General features: G+C 40.5%; 1 protein-coding gene across 1 annotated transcript in view; it reads right to left on the bottom strand.

The window, feature by feature from the left end:
• LOC106143222 (zinc finger SWIM domain-containing protein 8 homolog) overlaps positions 1-22779 on the bottom strand; it is a 28615-nt gene extending 5836 nt beyond the window's left edge. Inside the window, exons 1-28 of the mRNA XM_060945924.1 lie at positions 22742-22779; positions 22003-22322; positions 20764-21012; positions 20157-20320; positions 18909-19219; positions 18451-18646; positions 16511-16636; positions 16057-16164; positions 15337-15597; positions 14855-15004; positions 14362-14446; positions 9680-9882; positions 9115-9240; positions 8527-8748; positions 8094-8311; positions 7843-7936; positions 7490-7681; positions 7036-7326; positions 6420-6628; positions 5852-6019; positions 5470-5582; positions 4813-4910; positions 4368-4545; positions 2028-2227; positions 1502-1636; positions 849-1117; positions 453-686; positions 71-220 (exon numbers count right to left, since the gene is read on the bottom strand). Of these exons, the coding sequence (XP_060801907.1) occupies positions 71-220; positions 453-686; positions 849-1117; positions 1502-1636; positions 2028-2227; positions 4368-4545; positions 4813-4910; positions 5470-5582; positions 5852-6019; positions 6420-6628; positions 7036-7326; positions 7490-7681; positions 7843-7936; positions 8094-8311; positions 8527-8748; positions 9115-9240; positions 9680-9882; positions 14362-14446; positions 14855-15004; positions 15337-15597; positions 16057-16164; positions 16511-16636; positions 18451-18646; positions 18909-19219; positions 20157-20320; positions 20764-21012; positions 22003-22322; positions 22742-22779 (5108 nt within the window). The remainder of the gene's footprint in view (positions 1-70; positions 221-452; positions 687-848; positions 1118-1501; positions 1637-2027; positions 2228-4367; positions 4546-4812; positions 4911-5469; positions 5583-5851; positions 6020-6419; positions 6629-7035; positions 7327-7489; positions 7682-7842; positions 7937-8093; positions 8312-8526; positions 8749-9114; positions 9241-9679; positions 9883-14361; positions 14447-14854; positions 15005-15336; positions 15598-16056; positions 16165-16510; positions 16637-18450; positions 18647-18908; positions 19220-20156; positions 20321-20763; positions 21013-22002; positions 22323-22741) is intronic.
• Between the last annotated feature and the right edge of the window lie 476 nt (positions 22780-23255).

Genomic DNA, 23255 nt, shown 5'->3' on the forward strand with positions numbered 1-23255 from the left:
CTTAGGGCATCCGCCATCTTGAGGTCTCCATCATATAGGATTCAGAATGACATTTGTGAGACGTACTTACCTGCGCAAAGAAGCAAGCCACTCTTTGAACTGCGTGTTGCCTTCAGGCGTCAATTGGAACGCCGTGCGCGCCGACAAAACTATGCTCACAAACTCTTCATACTCTACAGCTGTCAAGTGGTACAACTTTTGATGTATGCATTGAATGTACCTGTAAAAGAAACATTTTTAAACAATGCAATGAAAATTATTCTTTTGAAATGTCATTAATTTGAGCCTTATCACTTTGAAAGTTTCTCAATGTTTCATGCGTGGGAAATGGCGGCTTCAACAGTTTGTTTAGAGTTCGATTTAAATTATGATTTAACCGCATTATCTTATAAAGATTGTAAGAGAGATCACCACCTTGTATCCAGATTGTAACAATATCAATCAGAACTTACATTTGCTGGCACTTCTGAACGAGAGGCGCCAATGTTCCTCTCAAATGCTGCATGACCAGCTGATGCGGCCCGCCGCGTGCGAGCCAGTGTGCCGACTCCACACAAAGCTCGTACAACACAAACGGCGATACGACAGAGTTCACTGCGCACACGCAAAACTGATGAAGGTACTGGGCGCCCAAATGTTTGGAGATGCGGAGCAGCCATTTCACATGTTCTCCGTAAGGCGGGTTTCTGGGACAAAATAATTTATTAAGTTACAGTCTTATAGTGTACCTGGTATAGACTTTCTTATAGTACAAGAAAAAACTAATTTCTAATTCTTTAACATCTTATTTCAAAGTTTCAGAGAGAGTGGCTCCTTCACTTGACGTTCATTAAGGTTTACCCTCTTACCTTCCAAACTTATTCTGCGGCCTGTCATCATGCACCCGTCTAGCTTGAGTCTCCAACGCCAACATCCCCACTCTGTACGCCGCCAGAAGCCTCCTTAGCTGCGCCTGCGGTAGTGGAGGGGGCCCGGGGGCGGGGGGTGCGACGGGGGCGTTAACCACGGGCGGGTTGTTCACGTTGGCGGGGTTGACGGGCACGGCCGCCATGTTGGATACGTTAGCAACGTTGTTGTGTGCGGCCTGAACTGGAGGGGGAATCGGCGCGGGATGCTGCTGAAAATTTTGATTTGCCAAGTCATTTTATGTGTTTTCAAGGTAAATGTGATCTATAAGACGAATCAAACTTTCCATAACAAAGTAAAAATTAAGAATAAAATAATTTTTTAGTTTGAAACAAAATCTTTGCAACATAAGTCTTCTCCCTTCCTCGATTTATTTGATAGTTTTATAAATGCAAAGGAAATTTCGAATTCGCTTCTTTTGTAACTTATTATGTTTTTACTAGCAGAGTCCTTTATTGATAATGCTAAAAATATCGTAAGTATTTTGTTTTATTTGGTCAAGAATTCACTGTTTGTGTTACTATACTTAACAAATAAATATGTTCATTCAAGTTCAGTATACAACTTAGTAGTTTCAACTGTCTAGTTGACTAACATTGACGGCGATCTGCGGCGCGTGCGCCACGTGCGGCGCGTGCGCAGGATGCGGCGGCGGCGCCACGATGCCGCGGACAAAGTACGGCGGCAGCGCGTACTGCGGCGCGGGGTGGGGCGCTGGCGCTCCTCCGTACTGGAAAACATCACAAATATTATGCTGGAAATCATAACAAAAGATAAACACCTACATTAATAAGTACCTCATATTTCTCTCTCACTGTCTTAATTTAACGCTATTAGTTGTTGCCGCTCGATAGACTACCTATAGCAAAAACTATCAAGTTTGAAAAAATACAAAATTTTTGGAAGTTATCGATTGTAACAATACCTACTATCGATGGTTTACGTAAAATTGACAGCAAGACTATTCAACATCGATAATTAGGTGCTCGCAACAACAAAGCAAATTTTCCATCCACCTTATCTTTGGTCAAACTGGTACTTAACATTCCAAAACCGAAACGGAATTATACATCAACAGCCATAATATCTTATAGGCAGCCAAACAAATAATTTCTCCTCACCTGTAATTGGTATATCGGCGGCGGATACGGATGATACGGGAACGGATACGGCAACGGATACGGCACGGGCACGGCGACCGACGGCACGGCCCGGAACTGCGGCTCTTCGGCCGGTTCCGGTTCTTCATTAGCTTGCCGTAGGTATAACTCGTGCCAGTATCGAGCGACTGTGTATAGAACTTCAGGATATACGCCACCGCCTGAAAGATAATATTGTGTAATTGTTTTCGTGAGTTTTTATTTTTTTGGCGTCGCTCTACTCTTTGCAATTACTTCACAACTTAGATACATATTCCCTTTATGATATTTATGCATGCTATTTATTTAAAAGCGTCAATGGTCAAACGTTTAATGTTCTATTATACAAGGGTTCAGTAGTTCAAAACCTACCAAGATCATTTAAATTTAAGATCATAGACTCTTGAGTTATGTATATTCATTTAATTGCTTACCATACTCTTACGGTACGAGAAAATATCCAAACAAACTCTTTAGTTTTCAAATCAGACAGGAATTTCCTCGTGTACAAACCTGAGTTTCGTTGAGTTGAGTTTACAAATCTGGGATTGAGGCTACAAGTGGACTCATTATGCGCGGAAAGGCATAGGTTCGAATCCCATCTAGACCATGTAAAATTACTATTGTCAAGGTTATGTACATTAGTTTGAATACTAACCGATATTCTTACGGTGGGGAAAAATATAGAAAGGAAACCTGGATTTGTAACCAAGATCGATCCAATACGGGTTAGGTTTACCTGCAATTGTTGCGTAGGTCATATGGGAGTCGTTTTGTGTAAAAACCTTACTCAATCCAGGAACCATAATCAAAGGCATACCCCGGGCTCCTCTCCACAGTGATGAGAATGCTGCAGCAACGGAAACCAGGAATAAGAAGAGATGATGATTGTTTAAATCGTGATGAATGATAATATGACACATTGGATCGTTCTGGTCTGGTGGAGTGCGTGTGAGACATGGATCACAATGACCCAGTGACTTCAGCATGGCGTCGCTCTGCTCCTTGCACTGCAGCACGGCGCGCTGGATCTCGTTGTAGTGAGTGCGTGTGAGACATGGATCACAATGACACAGTGACGACACTCCGAGTATACACACTCTAACCCGTATAGTAACCTTTGGCGGCGGCCTCCACGGTCAGGCAGGCGCGCTCCAGCATGGCGTCGCTCTGCTCCTTGCACTGCAGCACGGCGCGCTGGATCTCGTTGTAGTGAGTGCGTGTGAGACATGGATCACAATGACACAGTGACGACACTCCGAGTATACACACTCTAACCCGTATAGTAACCTTTGGCGGCGGCCTCCACGGTCAGGCAGGCGCGCTCCAGCATGGCGTCGCTCTGCTCCTTGCACTGCAGCACGGCGCGCTGGATCTCGTTGTAGTGAGTGCGTGTGAGACATGGATCACAATGACACAGTGACGACACTCCGAGTATACACACTCTAACCCGTATAGTAACCTTTGGCGGCGGCCTCCACGGTCAGGCAGGCGCGCTCCAGCATGGCGTCGCTCTGCTCCTTGCACTGCAGCACGGCGCGCTGGATCTCGTTGTAGTGAGTGCGTGTGAGACATGGATCACAATGACACAGTGACGACACTCCGAGTATACACACTCTAACCCGTATAGTAACCTTTGGCGGCGGCCTCCACGGTCAGGCAGGCGCGCTCCAGCATGGCGTCGCTCTGCTCCTTGCACTGCAGCACGGCGCGCTGGATCTCGTTGTAGTGAGTGCGTGTGAGACATGGATCACAATGACACAGTGACGACACTCCGAGTATACACACTCTAACCCGTATAGTAACCTTTGGCGGCGGCCTCCACGGTCAGGCAGGCGCGCTCCAGCATGGCGTCGCTCTGCTCCTTGCACTGCAGCACGGCGCGCTGGATCTCGTTGTAGTGAGTGCGTGTGAGACATGGATCACAATGACACAGTGACGACACTCCGAGTATACACACCCTAACCCGTATAGTAACCTTTGGCGGCGGCCTCCACGGTCAGGCAGGCGCGCTCCAGCATGGCGTCGCTCTGCTCCTTGCACTGCAGCACGGCGCGCTGGATCTCGTTGTAGTGAGTGCGTGTGAGACATGGATCACAATGACACAGTGACGACACTCCGAGTATACACACTCTAACCCGTATAGTAACCTTTGGCGGCGGCCTCCACGGTCAGGCAGGCGCGCTCCAGCATGGCGTCGCTCTGCTCCTTGCACTGCAGCACGGCGCGCTGGATCTCGTTGTAGTGAGTGCGTGTGAGACATGGATCACAATGACACAGTGACGACACTCCGAGTATACACACTCTAACCCGTATAGTAACCTTTGGCGGCGGCCTCCACGGTCAGGCAGGCGCGCTCCAGCATGGCGTCGCTCTGCTCCTTGCACTGCAGCACGGCGCGCTGGATCTCGTTGTAGTTGAGTGCGTGGGCGTGAGGCAATACTGATAATGCCAGTTCGGCTGCGGCACGAACGGTGGCTACGTCACGGCCTGAAGATGCCTGTAAGAAGTATTATATGTACTTTTTAAACAAGAATTTTTGATTGAATTTATAGTAAGGTCAGTTCTTCTCGATTTTCTGTGTGCAAAGCAGGTGGTAATTTTAGTTAAAAACAAACTTTGGGAGTGTCATAGATTTAGAGCAAATAAAGGAAAAAAAAGATCAGTTATGCATTTACCCATCTCGAAAGCAAATTTAGTGAAAATATAACAACAAAAAGTAATAGCTTGGAGCTTAATACAAAAAAAAATTGTCGATATTTACTACCTTATCAGCGATGCTGGCAGCTTCAGGTGGTGTCAAATGACCTTCCCAAGCATCTATCAGGAATAAAATCGCTGGTGCGCCAATATCCATGGCTTGTCCTAGAAAAAGACAGGCGCGTCAACAGCAGAAAACCAACATATCGTACATACAATTCAAATTCAAATTCAAAATTTTTATTCATTATTATAGGATACTATTATATCGCTTAATAATTGTCGTATGGTTTAACAACTTGGTTGACGTCAAATAAATTACTTAAAAACTAAGTTTACTGCCGCTTCCAAGGCGTCAGTGCAGAAGAACCGGTAACAAACTGCACTGCAGCATTTTCTTCAACAACGTCAACTTCACAATATTACTACTACTACTACTTCACAATTATGGAGATCTTCATTTCAATATATAACGAAATACTTAAAATTCCTTTTTTCCCTTTCCAGGTCTTTTCTTAAATTGTTTCCCAATGCTCCCCTATTTTTCACAAGGGACATCTAGAACATCATTCCCAAGACTTTGTACCATGCAACGATAGTTTCGGTTATATGTAATCTCTCATATAATACTTTATATTACTGTCAATGATAACTTCGATTACTAAGCGTTTTAAACACAAATTTATGTCTCATGTAAATAAGTCCTAAACCTTCACAATATTACCTGTAATCCAACTAACGTGTGAAGAGTACGTGCGACTAAGCCAATTAGGAATTACGCAGTTCAAAAGGCCAAGTGCGTAGAGGCCCAGCTGAAAGGCAGCCATATGCAAGCCACTGAAACCAAAATAGATTTTGAAGTTAAAATTAGTTTATTAAAAAGTAAGATTTAAAAAACATAAGAAGAACCCCTTGCGAAACCATACGGAACACTAACGCGAAACTACGCCAGAGTGAATTTGATTTTACCTACAAAACTCATGGGAAGGGTAAATAATACATAAATTTGAATGTATTTGTTAACTAAGTCGATATGGTTTTAAATTCTGCGGCATAATTGCATACTACTTCTATGGTTTAACACGAAAATAACTTCGGTATCTTACCGGTGGGGCCCATGATGTTCCCTAGCGCAAGATGTCTGCGTAAACAGACTGGTGCTTGACGATCCACCAGCTTTGAACAACACGGATTTCGCCAACTCGAACATGAAATGCGCAGACGCTTCGGAAGGCTGGTTGGGCACTGATGGATATACGCGTTTGCCTTTGTATCTGAAATTGGAATTGTTAGTGAAGTTTAAAATAATTTTATGAAATCTATATGAGTTTTCGTTGCAAATGGAAAGTCCCTCCGGTAAAGAGGTGTGATTTTATGTAGGTATATTAGCAAAATAAATTTATATGATTGGCTGCAGTCATTCCCTACCCACCTCCCAAGTTTACTAGCCATAGAGGTCTATATCATGTTACATTCTTTAATTCGGATTGTGCTGATTTCCTCAATAATGGTCTTCACTTAAAAAAGGGGTACTTACGTGTCTACTTTCTTTCCACTTGCAATGATCTCTGCATATTTTTGCTGTACCACATTCATAATATTCTTCATGCAAACCTCCTCTCTCGCTTTAAAAAGTCGTCTATGCTCTTTGATAAGAAGTAAGCTATGATTTACCTCGAGTCCTTGGCCCTGTTGAGCGGCGGGTGCGGCGGGTGAGGGGGATGCGACGGGTGCGGGGGGTGCGCAGTGTGCGGCGGGTGCGCGGGGTGCGGCGGGTGCGCGGGCGGGTGCGGCGCGGGGGGCGACGCGCCCTCCACCACCACCAGCCGCTCCATGTCCGCGAGCACGAGGCGGTCCATGTCACCCACCATCTGGCACGGCGGCTGAAAACGATGTTAATGTAAGTAGGTACATAAATATAACCCGTTTTAATAACTGGTCAACAAGTTTACTCATTTGGACTGTTGAGGGGATAGAAAAACGAATCTAATATGGTAGCCAAAATCATGACGTCTCACTTGCACAATTTTACAAATACAATCTGAAAGGCTGAATGAAAGAGGATCACTAACTTTTGTTAGACCTATTAGAACGATGTAGAGATGACTGGCGGCCATAGAGGTAACCATAGAGGTTTTCTCATTTAATTACTATTTTTAATTAGAAATAAAACTCCTAGTTTCTTTACAAAACACTACATAGTAGACATATTCAGCCAAACGTGGCCGTCGAGTCTGTGACCCCGTTAGGGATAGGGCGTTAGTTTATTGTATGTTTAAAACACACATACCGCTGGCGCCATACAAGGCTGCGAATGTTGCGGATGCTGCGAATGTTGCGGATGCTGCGGATGTTGAGGATGTGGCGGATGTGGCGGATGTTGTGGATGTTGTGGATGCGGCGGATGCTGCTGGTGCGGCGGATGCGGAGGATGCTGATGTGGCGGGTGGGGATACTGAGGATGGACCGGATAGGTGGGTTGTTGTACGTCGGCGCGGTACGCAGTAAGCTTGGGGTTGTTCGTGTAGTACACGCTGACCATCGGCCCTTTTGTCAGTTGATGGATGTCGCGATCGAGGAGCTGGAAACAATTGATTATTTAGATTTTATTCTGGGTAGAGAGACATAGTTGTATAAAAAAAAAATATCTGCAAACTGATGAAATCACTAAAAACATTTTACATGAATCAAAATCTTTAGATACAGCTTGACGATGTATAGTCATAACACTCTACAAATTATACCTTATTCATGATCCTTGGCAACTTCACAGTATCGTCCTTATAAAAGGACAACAGTGTGAGCCCTAATTCGCCACGTTGCCGTCTCGTGCCTTCGCACAGCAGAGGATGTTCGGCCTCAGACACATTGGCTTTCAGCCCTAGAGCTGCAACGGCTGCCTCAAAACCGAGTATCTCGTCGGATGGTAGTCTTGCCTGGTAACAAATATGTTTATAAAATTTTTGTTTAATTTTGAACCTTGATAAAGAATGTTATCTAAGTATACCATAAAGGAAGAGAAAATAAGCCCAGAATTTATGTAAAACCCGGAACTTTAGAAAATATTTACCAGTTGGCTTAGTGAAAATATACATACCGGATGTTTGTTTTCTTTATCCGTTGCAGACAAAACGAGAACGTCGAACAAAAAGCTTGCCAATGCAATGGGCAATAATGCCGGCCCGCGGTTCCTAAAAACAAAAGAAAAAACATTATAACGATCACATTCTAGCAAAATCCTTGCATATATTTCATTAAACATTGTCAGATAATAGCTTGACAGTCATAATCGTGATAAAGATCAAAACAGATAAAAAGTAAATATTATTTGCGTTCAGAATTACATACCTAAGAGTACCCTCTCTCAGTTGTTCAGCCTTTTCCCTTGCCAATGCCAATTGTTCTGGTCCAGTAGGCAGCTTTTTCAGCAAAGCAACCAACTCCGTCTCTTGGTTGTTCAACTTCACCTCTAAAGCCTTAGTACTGGCTGGCGGTCGCGCCATTTCTAAAGCGAACAAGCCCACGCGGAAAGCCAATTCGTGATGTTCGCTGAACTCTGCCAGCACCTGTAAATATTTTTAGGTTTTAATACATTTATTTCTAAGATATTTAGTGATGGCAGGTGTCCTTCTGACGTTATTCATGTAACTTTGTCGATGTGTCACTGCTCGGCCTTACAATAAGCACTTTGAAATGTTGCGCTAGTCTGGTAGCTAGCGCGAGTTTTCGTTTTCGTGAGGCCTCGAGGGATCGTAATATAAATAGATTTTCCAGTACTCACGGTGCACAGGAAGGCGCACTTGGCGAGCGTGGCGGACGCGAGGCACGACAGGCGGTGGCTGGCGGCGCAGAGGCGCGGGGACGGCGCGTGGCGGCGGCGCGCCTTGCGCGGGTCGTGCGGCGGCGCGCTGGCGCCCGGCCCGCCCAGCGCGGGCGGCCGCGCCAGCAGCTCGCGCGCCAGCCGGGCGCCCAGGGCGCATGCCTCGCGCGCGTAACCGTGAGCCTGGAGGGATCATTGGAACAATCAGTTTCGATACAGAAATTGTTTACTGTATCTCAAAAAAAAATGCAGAGACAATTAACATTAAAACACTAATTTTTTTACAAAGCACCCTTTAATCAAATAAGGGATGATTGTTTGAAGGGCGAACCTTAGAAATATTGACTCGATGGTCGGGCATTATAATATCAAGTGTTAGAGGAGGCGTGAAATAACGGTCGCATTGACGAAGCGTCGACCAAGCTCAACCCGGAATGACAGGATATACGGTAGTCATCAAAACATGTTTAAAAATATGTCGTACAAAATAATGGTAGATTGGACTGATATTAATCATTGTAAAAAAATATAAATGAACAAAACGTATACCTGTAGACCCTCAGCACGTGCGAAGGCGACCTCCCAGCTGCACTCCCAGCCGTCCAAGGAGCTGATGGCGCCCTGGGACATGGAGCCCGAGGCTCCCGCGCCGGATCCGCTGGCTGACGCCGTTGCCTGGGGGAATAGGTAACCATCAATTATTTATAATATTTCTATACATCCTGCTGACAAAAGGTCAGGTTAAGAATACCAGAAACTGACGAGCTTGCATTAAGAGATGTATGAATGTGGATGAAGCGAGGAAACAGAAATCGTGGCAAGTAGAAAAATATTGTCTCTGCCTACCCCTCCGGGAAAGAGGCGTGATTTTATGTAGGTGTACGTTATATTACCTATATGATACCGTTACCGGACTTATCGTTGGGAGGAAGCAGATTATGCAACTCACTTTCATAGAAGTGAGCAGGCAACCGGGACTAAGGTGGAGTATGGTGACTTACCGTTAGAGTGCAAGTGGATTACTCGTCCACTAACAAGAAGAATACAATGCGAAATAACTTCGATAAAGTGTAGTATTATGCAACGCGAAAGTTAAAATCACTTAAATACTTACAGCTGCACTGGATCCTTCCCCGGCGACTCGTCTCGCCGCCGCGGTATCATAGAAGTACATGTTGCAATCATCATCGGACACAGAATCGTCATTCGACACTCTCCTCTGAGCGTCATCAGAAGACACAGGCGGAGAACTGGATTCTTGCGAATCAGTGTCGCCGCCGCTTTGCTGCAGAATCTCTTCCTCATTTTCGCAGAAACCTGATACATAAATATACGCCTTTAGTAGAAAAACTGAAGTTTAATTTTGTGCTATCTTTTAAATAATACATACATACATACATAAACTCACGCCTCTTTCCCGGAGGGGTAGGCAGAGACTACCTCTTTCCACTTGCCACGATCCCTGCATACTTCCTTTGCTTCATCCACATTCATAACTCACTTCATGCAAGCTCGGCGGTTTCGGGCACTTTTGACCTGACCCTTCACCAGGACGTCCTTAATTTGATCAAGATATGTTCGTCTAGGTCTTCCCACCCCGACCTTTCCCTCCACACTCTCCTTGTATATCTGCTTAGTCAACCTGTTTTCATTCATCCTCTCCACATGACCGAACCATCTCAACATACCCTTTTCTATTCCTGTAACTACATCTTCTTTCACATCACAACATTATCTTATCACGCTGTTCCTTATCCGGTCACTCAATTTCACACCCAACATACTCCTTAACGCTCTCATTTCCACTGCATTTATTCTGCTTTCGTGCTTCTTTTGCCATACCCAACTTTCACTCCCATACATTAATGTCGGGACCAACACGCCCCTGTGCACAGCCAGTCGAGCCTTTTTGGATAGTTTCTGACTGCTCATAAAGGCATGCAAAGCTCCATTCACTATGTTCCCCGCGTTCACTCTCCTTTCAATATCACTATCACACTTGCCATCTGATGTAAACTTTGATCCTAGATATACAAACTCTTTCACTTGCTCAACTTTTTCTCCTCCAATCAAAATATTACATGCTGTCATTTCTTTCTCCATTTCAAAAACCAGTGTTTTAGTTTTACTTACGTTCACTTTCATTCCTTTCTCTTTTAAAGCTTCATGCATACAGTTTACCATCTCCTGTAACTCCTCCGCTGATGACGCCAGTATAACCTGATCGTCGGCATAGAGCAGACATTTGACGAGTAATTCATTCATCCTTAATCCACTTTCAGACTCTTTCAAATCTGTCAAACAACTATCCATAAATAGGTTGAACAGCCACGGTGACGCAACACATCCCTGCCTAACACCTTTCTCAATCTTAAACCACTCAGTGAGCGCTCCGTTTATCCTGACACAAGCACTCGAATCCTCATATAAGGATTTCAGTGCTCGTATCAAGAGACTGCTCACCCCATGCATAGAAAGTGCTGACCACAATTCATTCCTCTCAACTCTGTCATAGGCCTTTTCCAAATCCACGAAAGTGCAATAGACTTTTTGACTCTTGGCCAAAAACTTTTCGGCTATGCACCGCAAAGAAAAGACCTGATCAGTACATCCCATTCCCTTTCGAAATCCCGCTTGAGCATCCCATATTTTGTCATCAGTTTCATTCCTGACTCTATTAATCAATACCTTAGCATACAATTTGCCGACGACGCTAAGCAGGCTTATACCACGATAATTTTTGCAGTCCAGTTGTGACCCTTTTCCTTTGTAAAGTGGCACAATAACAGCCTTACACCAATCTTTTGGTACTCGGCCGCTTCTCCAACACAAATTGAAAAGGCAGTACAACTGTCTAGCTACGACGCCTTTTCCTGCTTTAAGCATCTCGACCGACACTCTATCATACCCGGCAGCCTTACCCGCTTTCATACTCTTAAGTGCTTCCACAATTTCAAACATTTCAATTTCGCCTTCCATCTCATTCTCTTTTTCTTCGCTATAGCAGAACTCTTTCTTATTTTCTTCCTTTTTTTCAAATAAACTCTCAAAATAGTCCTTCCATATCTTTAGCACACATTCTTCTCCTTTCACAACGCTACCATCCTGGCATCTGATCCTAGTCAGCTCTCTGGTTATAGTTTTTCCTCGGGCTGACCTTACGGATTTCCAGAATACTTTCAGATTTGACTGAAAGTCTTCTGATAGCCTTTTATCAAAATCCTCTTTATACTCTTCTTTCTTTCTAATCACAGCTTTCTTAACCAAATCTTTCATTTTTTTATATTCCTTACGTGCTTCATTCACATCCTCATCTATAACCTCTTGCATTCTTAAGTTAGCTTTTGCTGCTAACAAATCCAGCCATGCTTTCTTCTTTAATCGCACAAGTTCTTGCACATCTTTACTCATCCACGCATTGTTGTGATTTTTCCCTTTCCTTCTTCTACTTACACCACACACTTCAACAGCTACTTTCACAATTCTTTCTTTAAATTCCTTCCATCCATCTTCAATATTGCTCCTCTCATCTAAATCTTCAATTTCATCCTTCAGTCTATTAATATACTTCTTACCTACATCCATATCTTGCAAATTTTCTACTTTCACTCTTTCCAAAGCGCTGGTTTGCTCCCTTACCCTGTGCCGCCAGCGATTGAAGATACCCCTTATCCGGGATATCACCAGTAAATGGTCCGAGTCAATGCCAGCACCGCGATATGCACGGGTATCCAGCACTTTGTTCTTCAATCTTTCATCTACAATCACAAAGTCTATCATACTTTTTAAAATACCTTCCACTCTTGTATAGGTGTGGATCTCTTTATGTTGAAACATTGAGTTCGACACAAAAAGATCCCACTCTAGACAAATTTCTAATACACTTCTTCCATTATCATTCACCTTTTCGTCACCAAACGCACCAAGCACCTTTTCATATCCATCACGCTTTACACCCACCCATCCATTAAAATCACCTAACATAATAATCTTCTCATTTGGCTTGGTAACTTTCAATACTTCTCTTACACTATTCCAGAACTCCTCGTTTTCGCTTTTTGCTGATGTTGTACCCCTCGAACCCACATCCCACGGTGCATAAACACCTAAAACGAAGATCCGAGTGATTCCAACTTTCAGCCTAATCCATAGAAGACGAGGGCTGACACACTCATACTCATTCACACACTCAGCCATTCGTGCAGAAAGTATTAGACCGACCCCTTGACAGCCTCGGCTGTTACTGGAAATTCCAGACCAATACGCCGTGTAAGGGCCGTGCTGCGTCGCGTCGCATCCTTTCCGCTTCGTTTCATTCACGCACAACACATCCAACCGTCTTTCACCCATCATCTGACATGCTTCCTCAATTTTATCCTTCATTCCTCCTCTTACATTCATCGTCGCAAAGCGGCTTTCAGCAGACCGCATACCGCTCCCGCCGGGAACGAGACGTGATGGGGTGCGGACACCATCGCCACAATTGCTATTATTAATAAGTTTTAGGTGATTGCGTAAGATCAGCGTCTCAATTGACACGTGACATATGCTGAGATAAATGTAAAATGAAGTAAAATGTAAAAACTATATGTATGATGCCGGAAACTATATGTATTTTTGTATAAAAACCAAATAAATATTATATATTTATGATTTTCAAAATTCTAAAGAGCTATGGCAGCTTCCCATACATCATTTTAGGTCATGTCTAAAGTTAGCGTCTACGAATGAAATATATCTTGCCTAATAGAGCTTATTTTCTGGATCTTGGTGAAAAAAACTATATAGCCGTATGACTTCAGGTTTTTGAAATATACTGTTTTGAAGTTTTGTAGGTTATGTCACCATCAACCTTAATATTAGTTTATGTTGTATCAAATACTTTACTACGGAAACTGAGTAAGGCATATTATTCACAATTACGCATGTTAAGCTACAGCACTTATGGTTAGGTACCATTCGTATCAGTGACTACAAATGATATTTAGGTAAGTATATAATATTAGCATGCCAAGCTACGAAAATACACAGAACACAACGAAACGCGGGCGCAAGCGAGTGAGATGTGTGAAATGAAAACTCAAATCGGAAAGAATGAAAAGAAATGTCATTTTTTTTGACAGCTCTGATTGGCAGCCTTTTAGCTAGCTTCCTGTCCATCAACGGTCAAGGAGGCTTTATTATGGCTGCATTTCATTGCAAAGCTATCTAATATGAATTTATAAAAAGCAAAAACAATAGACTTGTTTATATTGAAAATCTGTTAAATCATTCAATCAAGAAAAATAATATTGATGTATTGTAATACACACAAAAAACATTTTTAAGGCTGTCAACACTGTGACAACAACAAATGGCGAGTTCTATAGAAAATCAAATAGGTATCATAATAGCTATTTTTAATTATCACTCTTTTATCTAGCTAGTTGTGAAATGGTATTGATATTTTGATAATTTATTGAAAAATATTTTATGATTTTTGGTATAGCCGACATATATAGACGCTTTTAAAACCTTGACCTAAAAATCTGCCATAGCTCTTTATGTCTTACACATGTATTTGTAATAATCATCCATGCTAATGTAGTAGTTTGAGTACTACCTGATAGTCTAACCGTGAGGGAAATCATCGCAAAAAAACCTGCACATTCAGGCAACTGGATGTATAACAATGATCCAATATAGGTTAGGTTTTCCTGCAAGTTTGCGGAGGTCAGTCGGCAATCGCTTTCTGTAAAAACCTAATTTAATCAATCTCGGACTATGGTTGTAAAAGGCACACCCTAAAATTCATACCTTCAGAAGATACACTTGAGTGATTACCATCACTCGGGCCGGATTCCCTAGGGACCTCGCCGGGGCCCTCGCTGGAACCACAAGGCTGAAAATAGAGGAATACATGTCAATAGTTTTCAACATATAAAAATTTATATAAATTAATGCACTATTTTAGCATTCAGGTATTCACAAAACTTGACAACACAATTTACTTTGTTTATCGAAATTAAAAGGAAGAGAATATAAGGCCTTGTCAAAGTTCGTAAAGGGCAGAGCCTATCGGTTCTTCTTCATCATCGAAAATCTCTTGACAGAGAGGTCGTGGTAGTGGTAGAAGTGGAGGGGGCAGATGAAGCACTCCGCACGAGCATATATATCAGCTGCATTACTTCTATTACCCAATTAATCCCACAGATAAATTTCAAACTAGACACAAATATGAAGTTCCATATGCCAAAAAAAACTATGTGACAATTGAGTCATCACTCATATGACATCTATAATTACTCACTTGTCCCGAGGGTCCGGGCATGGCTAGATCGACGTTAACGCGGCTATTTCTGTTGACCAGGGTACGGTGACCCTGCATCGAGGTGTCGGGATTCGTCAGACGGTAACTGAGAGACATCTCATTGTTGAGAACCGCTTTTGATGAGTTCACCTTTAATAATAATTTAAATGAAGTTTGCTATTGGAGGATGACAATATTAATGAGAAAGGTCGAATATTTTCTATTTATAAAACAAGAACTCAGAAAAGTAAAAATAAAGAAAATTATCATAATTATTTTCACTAAAAGCCTAACTAGCAGAGAATTTTTTCTGCATTGAGTTCTGCTGCTGTAATTTTAAGACTAAATAAAGTTTTAAATAAATAAACCGGCCCGGACCGCCCGAAAATCGGTAAAATTAAACAGATTACTGTTTCTTTGTTGGTACAACTTACATGCTATACTGACATCATTGAGACAATAAAGTTGATGTAATCACATACCTGATGAACACTCTCATTCTGCTTATCAACATGTCTGAATATAGTGAACGGGCTGTGATACAGCGGGTTCAACTCGTTGGTGTAGGTGACTCCGGGTATCTGGTAGTCGTCCCACTCGAGGAAGCAGGCCTCCATGGCGGGGTGGAAGCCGGGGAACACCTCGTTCTCGCTGATGCCGTTGATGTACGGCGGGTGCGCGTGCGCCCGCGCGTGCCGCGCGTGGGACGAGCTGCCCATGTGGTTGTTGCGGTTCTTTGCCACCTACAATATATATAGCATAGCGCAAAATCGTATTGGGTAATATTGTAAAGTAATAAAGAAATTTGTCTGAACACGGCCTTTAAGTCTTTTCAAGGCAGTTGGCCTTGTCTAGCCCATAAATAATAAAGACGAGATTATATCTATATGTATATTATAATAATTTGAGAGTGTTTGAAAATGGCCTGAAGTGAGGCATGAGGCCTATGGTGGTGCACGCAAGCTCAAAATAATGCCTATTGATTCTTGCCTTAAAAATCCCGAGTCACGTTTACTGAGGTCTTCCTACTAACTTGTCAATTGTAAAGTGTAAGTGTACAACCAAAGGATAACTGAACCCGTATATAATGGGATAAGGCTAGGCAGTTTTTTTTTTTTTATATAATGAAATTCATTTTTTTCAATACACACATTAATCATACAATGGAATTTTCGCTATATATTTTATTTCGTTCAACATACCTTATCCAGGACCTTCATGTGCCACTGAGCAAATTGCTCGTGAAGCGTGTCGCGCTCATAAGGTGCCAGTCCTGGGTTCAAAGCGGCCAGACGCCATAGAACTACAACCTACATATAAAAAAAATGTATTCATATCACCTAATGATAAAGATAAATAGTAGAAGAATGATTAAAACATAAAAGATTTAGATTTTATGCTAAAATTAAAAATTTTAGAACACCGAAATTACTTCAGTCCACCTATAACATTTGCTCATAACAAATTGAAGAACATTTCTAATCATTATCATTAGTTTAACTTTAATAATTGAGGCAATAGCTAATCAATCATCAACATTTTATAAATAATTTGATTTCCAAGATGTTGAAAGAACATATTTTATGTAGAAAAGAAAACAACAAACAGACCAAGAAACATAGGCTAAAAAAATTGTTATTCTTATAGTAGTGTTACCTCGTCACACAACGAGGAGCAGGCGTGTTGCGCGGAGGAGTTCCCTCCCCCTCCCCCGTGCTTCCCGCCGCCGCCGCCGCCCCACGCCACTAGCGCCGCCTTGGTGCTGTACCACCATACTATGATCTGTGACAAACAATTATTTCACTATCATTTTTGGTTAAAAAACAGAATTATAGATAGATAGATAGATAGATAAAACTCTTTATTGCACCATATGAGTAAAACATACAAAACAACACAAAGCAGACATATATGGTACAAAGGCGGACTTATCGCTAAAGCAATCTCTTCCAGTCAACCTTTGGGTGGAAGGAAATCAAACAGGAGATTGGCGTTGGCGCAGAGCAAGAAAAATAAATGTTTGAACATAATAAAATACATACATAATATATATCTATATAATAATACATACAAATACGCATAAATACATAAAAATAACATATACTTAGGATAGAGTAGAAAGATAATGAGACCTAACGAGATTTTTGAAACTATTAATAGTCTGGGCTTTCCTGATATCGACAGGGAGAGCATTCCATAGACGGACAGCTTGTACAGTAAAAGAGTGGGAGTAAAAATTGGTGTTGGATGTCGGTACTCTTAGTCGTAGAGTAAACGTGCTACGCAGACTGCGGGTGGCGCCTTGGGCATCGCTATAAAAATTGAAGCGCTCCTTTAAATAAGATGGAGAAAACGGATCAAATAAGACCGAATAGAGCATTGTCACAATGTGCAAGTTGCGACGAAGTCGGATCGGGAGCCACTTCAGTTGCGATCGAAATGAAGAAACATGATCGTATTTACGAAGCCCAAATATGAATCGAATGGATAGATTTTGAAGACGCTCTAATTTGTTTAATTGTTCTTCAGTGACATCCAGATAACAAGTATCAGCGTAATCAAGAAGAGGGAGCAGAAGGGATTGTGACAGCGCAATTTTGGTGTCATAAGGCAGAAAATTACGAAGCCGTCTGAGTGAGCTGAAAGCAACAAAAACTTTCCTGCTCACATCATTAATGTGAGGCGTCCAAGACAAAGTTTTGTCAAATATCAGACCCAAATTTTTCACCTTGTCACTGAAAGGAATAACCACATTGTTGAATATAAGGGACGGTATAGAATTCCAGTCTATACGGGAAACAAAATAAGGGCTGCCGATTATAATTGCCTGCGTTTTGGAAGGATTAACTTTTATGCCAAAAGATCTGCTCCAGTCTGATATGCTCATCAAATCGTTGTTAATAGTCGCAATTGCAGAGCGCAAACCATCAGCGGAGGAATTATAGACAACTTATAACAACAACTGGGTACCAACTCAAAACATATAGTATCTCTCTCTCATATTTATGTTCTCCATCATGACTCAGGTATCGGGGTCCTCTTGTTACATTTTAAGACAAGTTTTAGGTTTGGAAATGGGAAATATGTATAACCAATCTAAAACCTACAGTAAACAAAAAAAGCAATAGTAAATGTACAATGACCATATTTTATTTCAATTTACAATGCCTCTTTCAAATTACAATATTTAAAAAGAGGCAGTAGGTTTTCATTCCTATCCGTGTTTTTTAAAGAGAAAAATTCTTATCTGGTGATTGCTTATTTGTTTTTCCATGTTTAAGTGGAAGAAACCATCTTGAGCTTTGAAAAGGTTCACAAATGTAGAATCATATTTTAACAACTTCTATTTATCAGTGCAAGTATACTTACAGAAATTATTATTCTTTCAAATTATTGGCAGACACTTGTACCAAATAAAAAACCTTGATCTTTCTAAATGAATACATATTATCATTTTATACATGTCTTAGATATGTAATGCTAATATTCTTATAGCATATCATTTTCGCATTTTGTAATCATGTGTTTTGTTTATGAAATCAGTCTCTAGCTTACAGTGTTGATACTAACCACTACCAAAATATCCTAATCATTACCTGTTCACAAGCCATGACTTCCTCTGTGATGATCTCTAAAAGCGGTATGGCGTTTCTGTCGCTTCGTTTAAACATCTCCCTGACGATGGACAATAAGTTCCACATTCCCTCGGGCTCTCGCCCACGCAATGGTCTCAGCAGCGACGACCATTCTGCCGCGGCAGGTGGGGCACTTGTACTTAAATAGTTCACGTCACTGGAACAAATTGAGTTTGCTTAAACAATGCTTTTTAAAGCAACTTTTTGAATGAATCAGCAATGGTTCTCTACTGATTTGTGGCCACTTTAATTCCTAAATTGTAGACTACCTAAAACTTAGTTGTGTTATTTTGATGAACAAGGTGCTAGCTGTATAGTTTCATCCAATACTGTTTGGAAATTTTTGAACTCCTCACCGACAGTGTTTATTGAGAAACCATGTGATAAATTTTTCAAAACAAAAATATGCTTTAGCTCACCTAAATACTATTGGAGCTGGTACACAGAACTTGACTAAAATCTTATTTATATTGTTGTGCAAAGTCTTCTCATCGAGAAACCATGAGGTGTATTCATAGGCCGACGCACCAGCTGTGGGGTCGGGTGCCCCACAAGTGGTGTTGATGGGGTTGGGTTGTGCTGACAACAACTCGTCGAGTATACGTTGCGCGGTTGGCAGTACTTGACGTGGCAACTCTGATATGAGGTATTGTGCGAATTTCTGCAGTTGGTCTCGTCTTAGCCGTTGTAGGGACTCTGATACTGGAGCACGAAGACATACTTGTGTTGGCTGAAAATATTGATTGTTATTGTGAAAGATGACAGATGATTTAGTGACAAAACTTCTCTTTAAAAAATATTTACTATGTTTTTTTTATTATATCTTATTACTTATAGGTAAGTAGATAAGAACTCTTATATGTGTGGCCCGAGCTTGACATAATGGCCTCTTAAATGCTTGTGCATTTTGATATGGTGTTGACATAATTTGTACAGTGTCTACATATTTTATTTAATCTTTATCTTCATTTATTTGACGAAATATTCGTATTGAAATAACTAGTTCTTCGTTCATCATGTAGACAATGTGCATTCTTCCATGTTTTAGATTTAAGAGATCTATATTTGTAAATTGAAGTCTGATGAAAATGCTGCAGTGTAGTTTGTTCCGCCGCTTCTTCTACACATGCGCTTTGGAAGCGGTAGTAGTTATAATAAGATTTAAGTGATGTGACGTCAATAAGTGATACCTTGTATCCAATTTTGAAAATAAATCTATTCTATTCTATACAAAATAACTAGGTGTTCATTGCGAAATTATACCTCGCGAACACTAATTGTGAATACATTTAACGATTATTAAATGAACTATTTAACGATTTTAATGTCTTACAATCTAAAAAATTCCATTGACAGATCCTACATACATTTTAAATTTCATACAATTAGACCAACAGTTCGAAAGTTGTCACAAATGTATTGTTGTTGTGTAAGTTGATGGTAGACCTCACTTGCTTTATTCCATCAGTAAAAAATACATGTGTCTTTACCTCTTAACCAACAAAAAGAAGAAGCAATAATCATTTGCAATCAATTACACAGGAACTGGAATTAAAGTATTGGTATACATAGTGTGATTAAAATCATGTTTAATCACACTGGTGACTCAGGAAAAAGTTCGCAAAACATAATTTTTTGTTAAAACCATAATTAAAATTGTTTCTCACCAAATGTATCCTGTAAAGACAGACTGCAACAATGTGTGAGCACCAGTGTGCGGTCGAAGAACACGTGCAGTTGCAAGATGATATCCGCTGTCGGTCAAATGTCACTGCCACATTAAACTGTGTTCGTGGCATGTTAAGCATAACTGTAGCTGACAGGTGGAATCCTATAAAAATAATATAAAAATAGTATAAATTACATAATCTACTTTATGTAATCAATGAAGCAATATAAATAAAAACATACATATTAAAAATAGACACACATTATATCTGTAGACAAAAGTCACTCATAATCAGCTGAATGAGTCAATAGTGGAATTGTGATACAGGGGTGTAATTATATGATAACCCATCACTTGAATCGGAAGACTTTCTGCATGAGAAAGGAAGAATCTTGAAATATCACATATAACTAAAAGTCTATTAGTACAAAGTTAAGGACTTAGGGTACCTTTGATCCCAGTTAAACTATTGTTCCCATTTGATTTGTGAAAAATCTGGATTATTGTTTGTAGATGGTGTTTTATCAAATTTGTGGCTTTTGTAGATAGCGCTAAATTCACCCAGGCAAAGCTGCAGATAAAAGCTAGTATTGCAATATACTGACCAATTTGTAATACATCCTTGACAGATCTGTCCCTAAAAAGATGTTCTCCCCTTTGAAACTCATCAGCAGAGCCGCTGGCGAGGCAAGAATATAGTCTAATGTCATCTTCGCTGTCTGGGAAGCTCCAAAAGGCAATCTGTAGCTGCAATTGTTCTGGCACTGGTGGATAGACATGTTCTACCAACTCAAATGGTATGTGACGAGCAACACATTTGGCTGCAAGCTCACTCAAGGTTGATACTGTTTTGTCTGCAAAGAAAATAACTTCTGTAAGTTATTTATAGCTAAAAAAATATGGGCACTAGCAAACATTGAAATCTCATCTTTGGCATTTTACCTTTATGATAATGGTTTATCAAAAACAAATTCCAATTTTGTAAAAAAAACTGAGATAAAAAAAAATTAAGAAGAATTTTAGAAAAGAATTACTTATGTATATGAAAAATGCAAGAATTTTAAAAAGAAATATATTTTTTATTGTGTTGTTTCAAAGTCTAGGCCAAAGTGATAGCATTACATAGAGCAACTATTACCTGACTCTAAAGGCAAGACCAGAACCAAGCTCACAATTGGTTACCTCCACCACAGATGATGTTAAAAAACAATTAATTATAATAATAAAAAAGTGCATATATAAACTTATTTCAGTTAAGTATATCTTTAAAAGCTATGCACTTTAATTTGCCAAATTGTAACATAAATATATTTATATGTTGACATATATAAATGACCATAAAACAAATAATACAATAATTAAAATTAAAATTTTACCAAAAAGTGCATTCATTATCATATTTAGTTTTTAATAAAAAATATGGCTATGTTACAATATCAAATCTAATTAATCCTAAAAAGTAAAAAATAGTGAAAGTTGGTGAAAGTTCTTTTAAACTTTCTAAACAGTATGAAATTAATTCTCTAAATACAATCAAAAGAAAATAAAAGAAACAAAGAAGTACAAAGGCAAGGCAGGGATTTCAAAGCTAGTATTATTATTACTGCTCAATCCACTTAGAGGTAAATGACCATCACAGCACCTGTTCTTTGTACCTACCTTAACACAATACAAACAAAGTAATCAGTATGTATAGATGTTAGTTTTGATATCCAATGTATCTTATATACAACATTATGCCTCTATTCAAATGTATGAAAGAAAATAAAGTGATTTCCTTTATTTTCAATGCACAAAAGAAAATTGTCGTAATTTTTAAACAAAGGATCAGCTGAGTCCATTACCTTGAACTGGTTTTTTTATAGGACGCGGTACAAAGCACATCGGAGGATTGGGTCTCCGCCATCCTCGCCAATTATTGCATAGGCTTTCGGGCTCCGAGCTCCAACTGCACAAGGAATCCTCTTCAAATCGTTCAGAGTCTTCAAAGCTGAAATGATCTCCCTCCTCCCAGTCGAGCAGAGGTGACCCCACATCGACTGGGGCAGCTTGACGGCCCCCTTTCCCATTATTATTTGATGCCCCCGCCACTTTAGCTGAATTCTTTGTTTTATTTCCACAATAAAATTCGCTGAAAAATATCAGCGAATCACCACGGGGAGGTCTTCACAAACATCACTTGCTTTAACTGAACATATATCACCAGGGAAAACTTTCAATAGAGAGATTACATAAAATAAAATACATCACAATGAAACATCTAAAGGACCAAACTTTATTCATCTAAATAAATCCCCATAATATTCCTACGGAGCACAATAACAAATATGGCCGTCGAACAACCCGTCCCATAGACCCGTAGCATGGACCCGTTCGACACCCGTCCCGTCGCCCTTTCTTCCGTCTTCCGTCGCTAAAATTCGCTAAATTTTAAGACCATAGACAATTTTTGACAGTAAGTTATACATCCTACTATGGATACTTATACTTTTGGCTTTCTTTTAGTTGCCATATAAAATTTAAACATTAAATTCAATAATAGACCAATCCCGCGTGTCAAAGTTAAGACCGAAAAATCTTTACAGGACTTGAAATTTAGTTTGCCAAAATTCCACAGACATACGTTTTTTAATCTTTACAAAATTCATTGAAATAAATGAATAAGATTTTGAGTTTATTTCTCAAAAAATTTTCATAAAATAACTAATTAGGAAAGAAAACAAAAGAAAAAAGATATTATAAATTAAAAAATATATACTATGACAGAGTTGAGAGGAATGAATTGTGGTCAGCACTTTCTATGCATGGGGTGAGCAGTCTCTTAATACGAGCACTGAAATCCTTATATGAGGATTCGAGTGCTTGTGTCAGGATAAACAGAGCGCACACTGAGTGGTTTAAGATTGAGAAAGGCGTTAGGCAAGGATGTGTTGCGTCGCCGTGGCTGTTCAACCTATTTATGGATAGTTGTTTGACAGATTTGAAAGAGTCTGAAAGTGGATTAAGGATGAATGAGTTACTCGTCAAATGTCTGCTCTATGCCGACGATCAGGTTATACTGGCGTCATCAGCCAGGAGTTACAGGAGATGGTAAACT

This window comes from Amyelois transitella, chromosome 9, assembly GCF_032362555.1.
Source record: "Amyelois transitella isolate CPQ chromosome 9, ilAmyTran1.1, whole genome shotgun sequence".
Classification (NCBI taxonomy): domain Eukaryota; kingdom Metazoa; phylum Arthropoda; class Insecta; order Lepidoptera; family Pyralidae; genus Amyelois; species Amyelois transitella.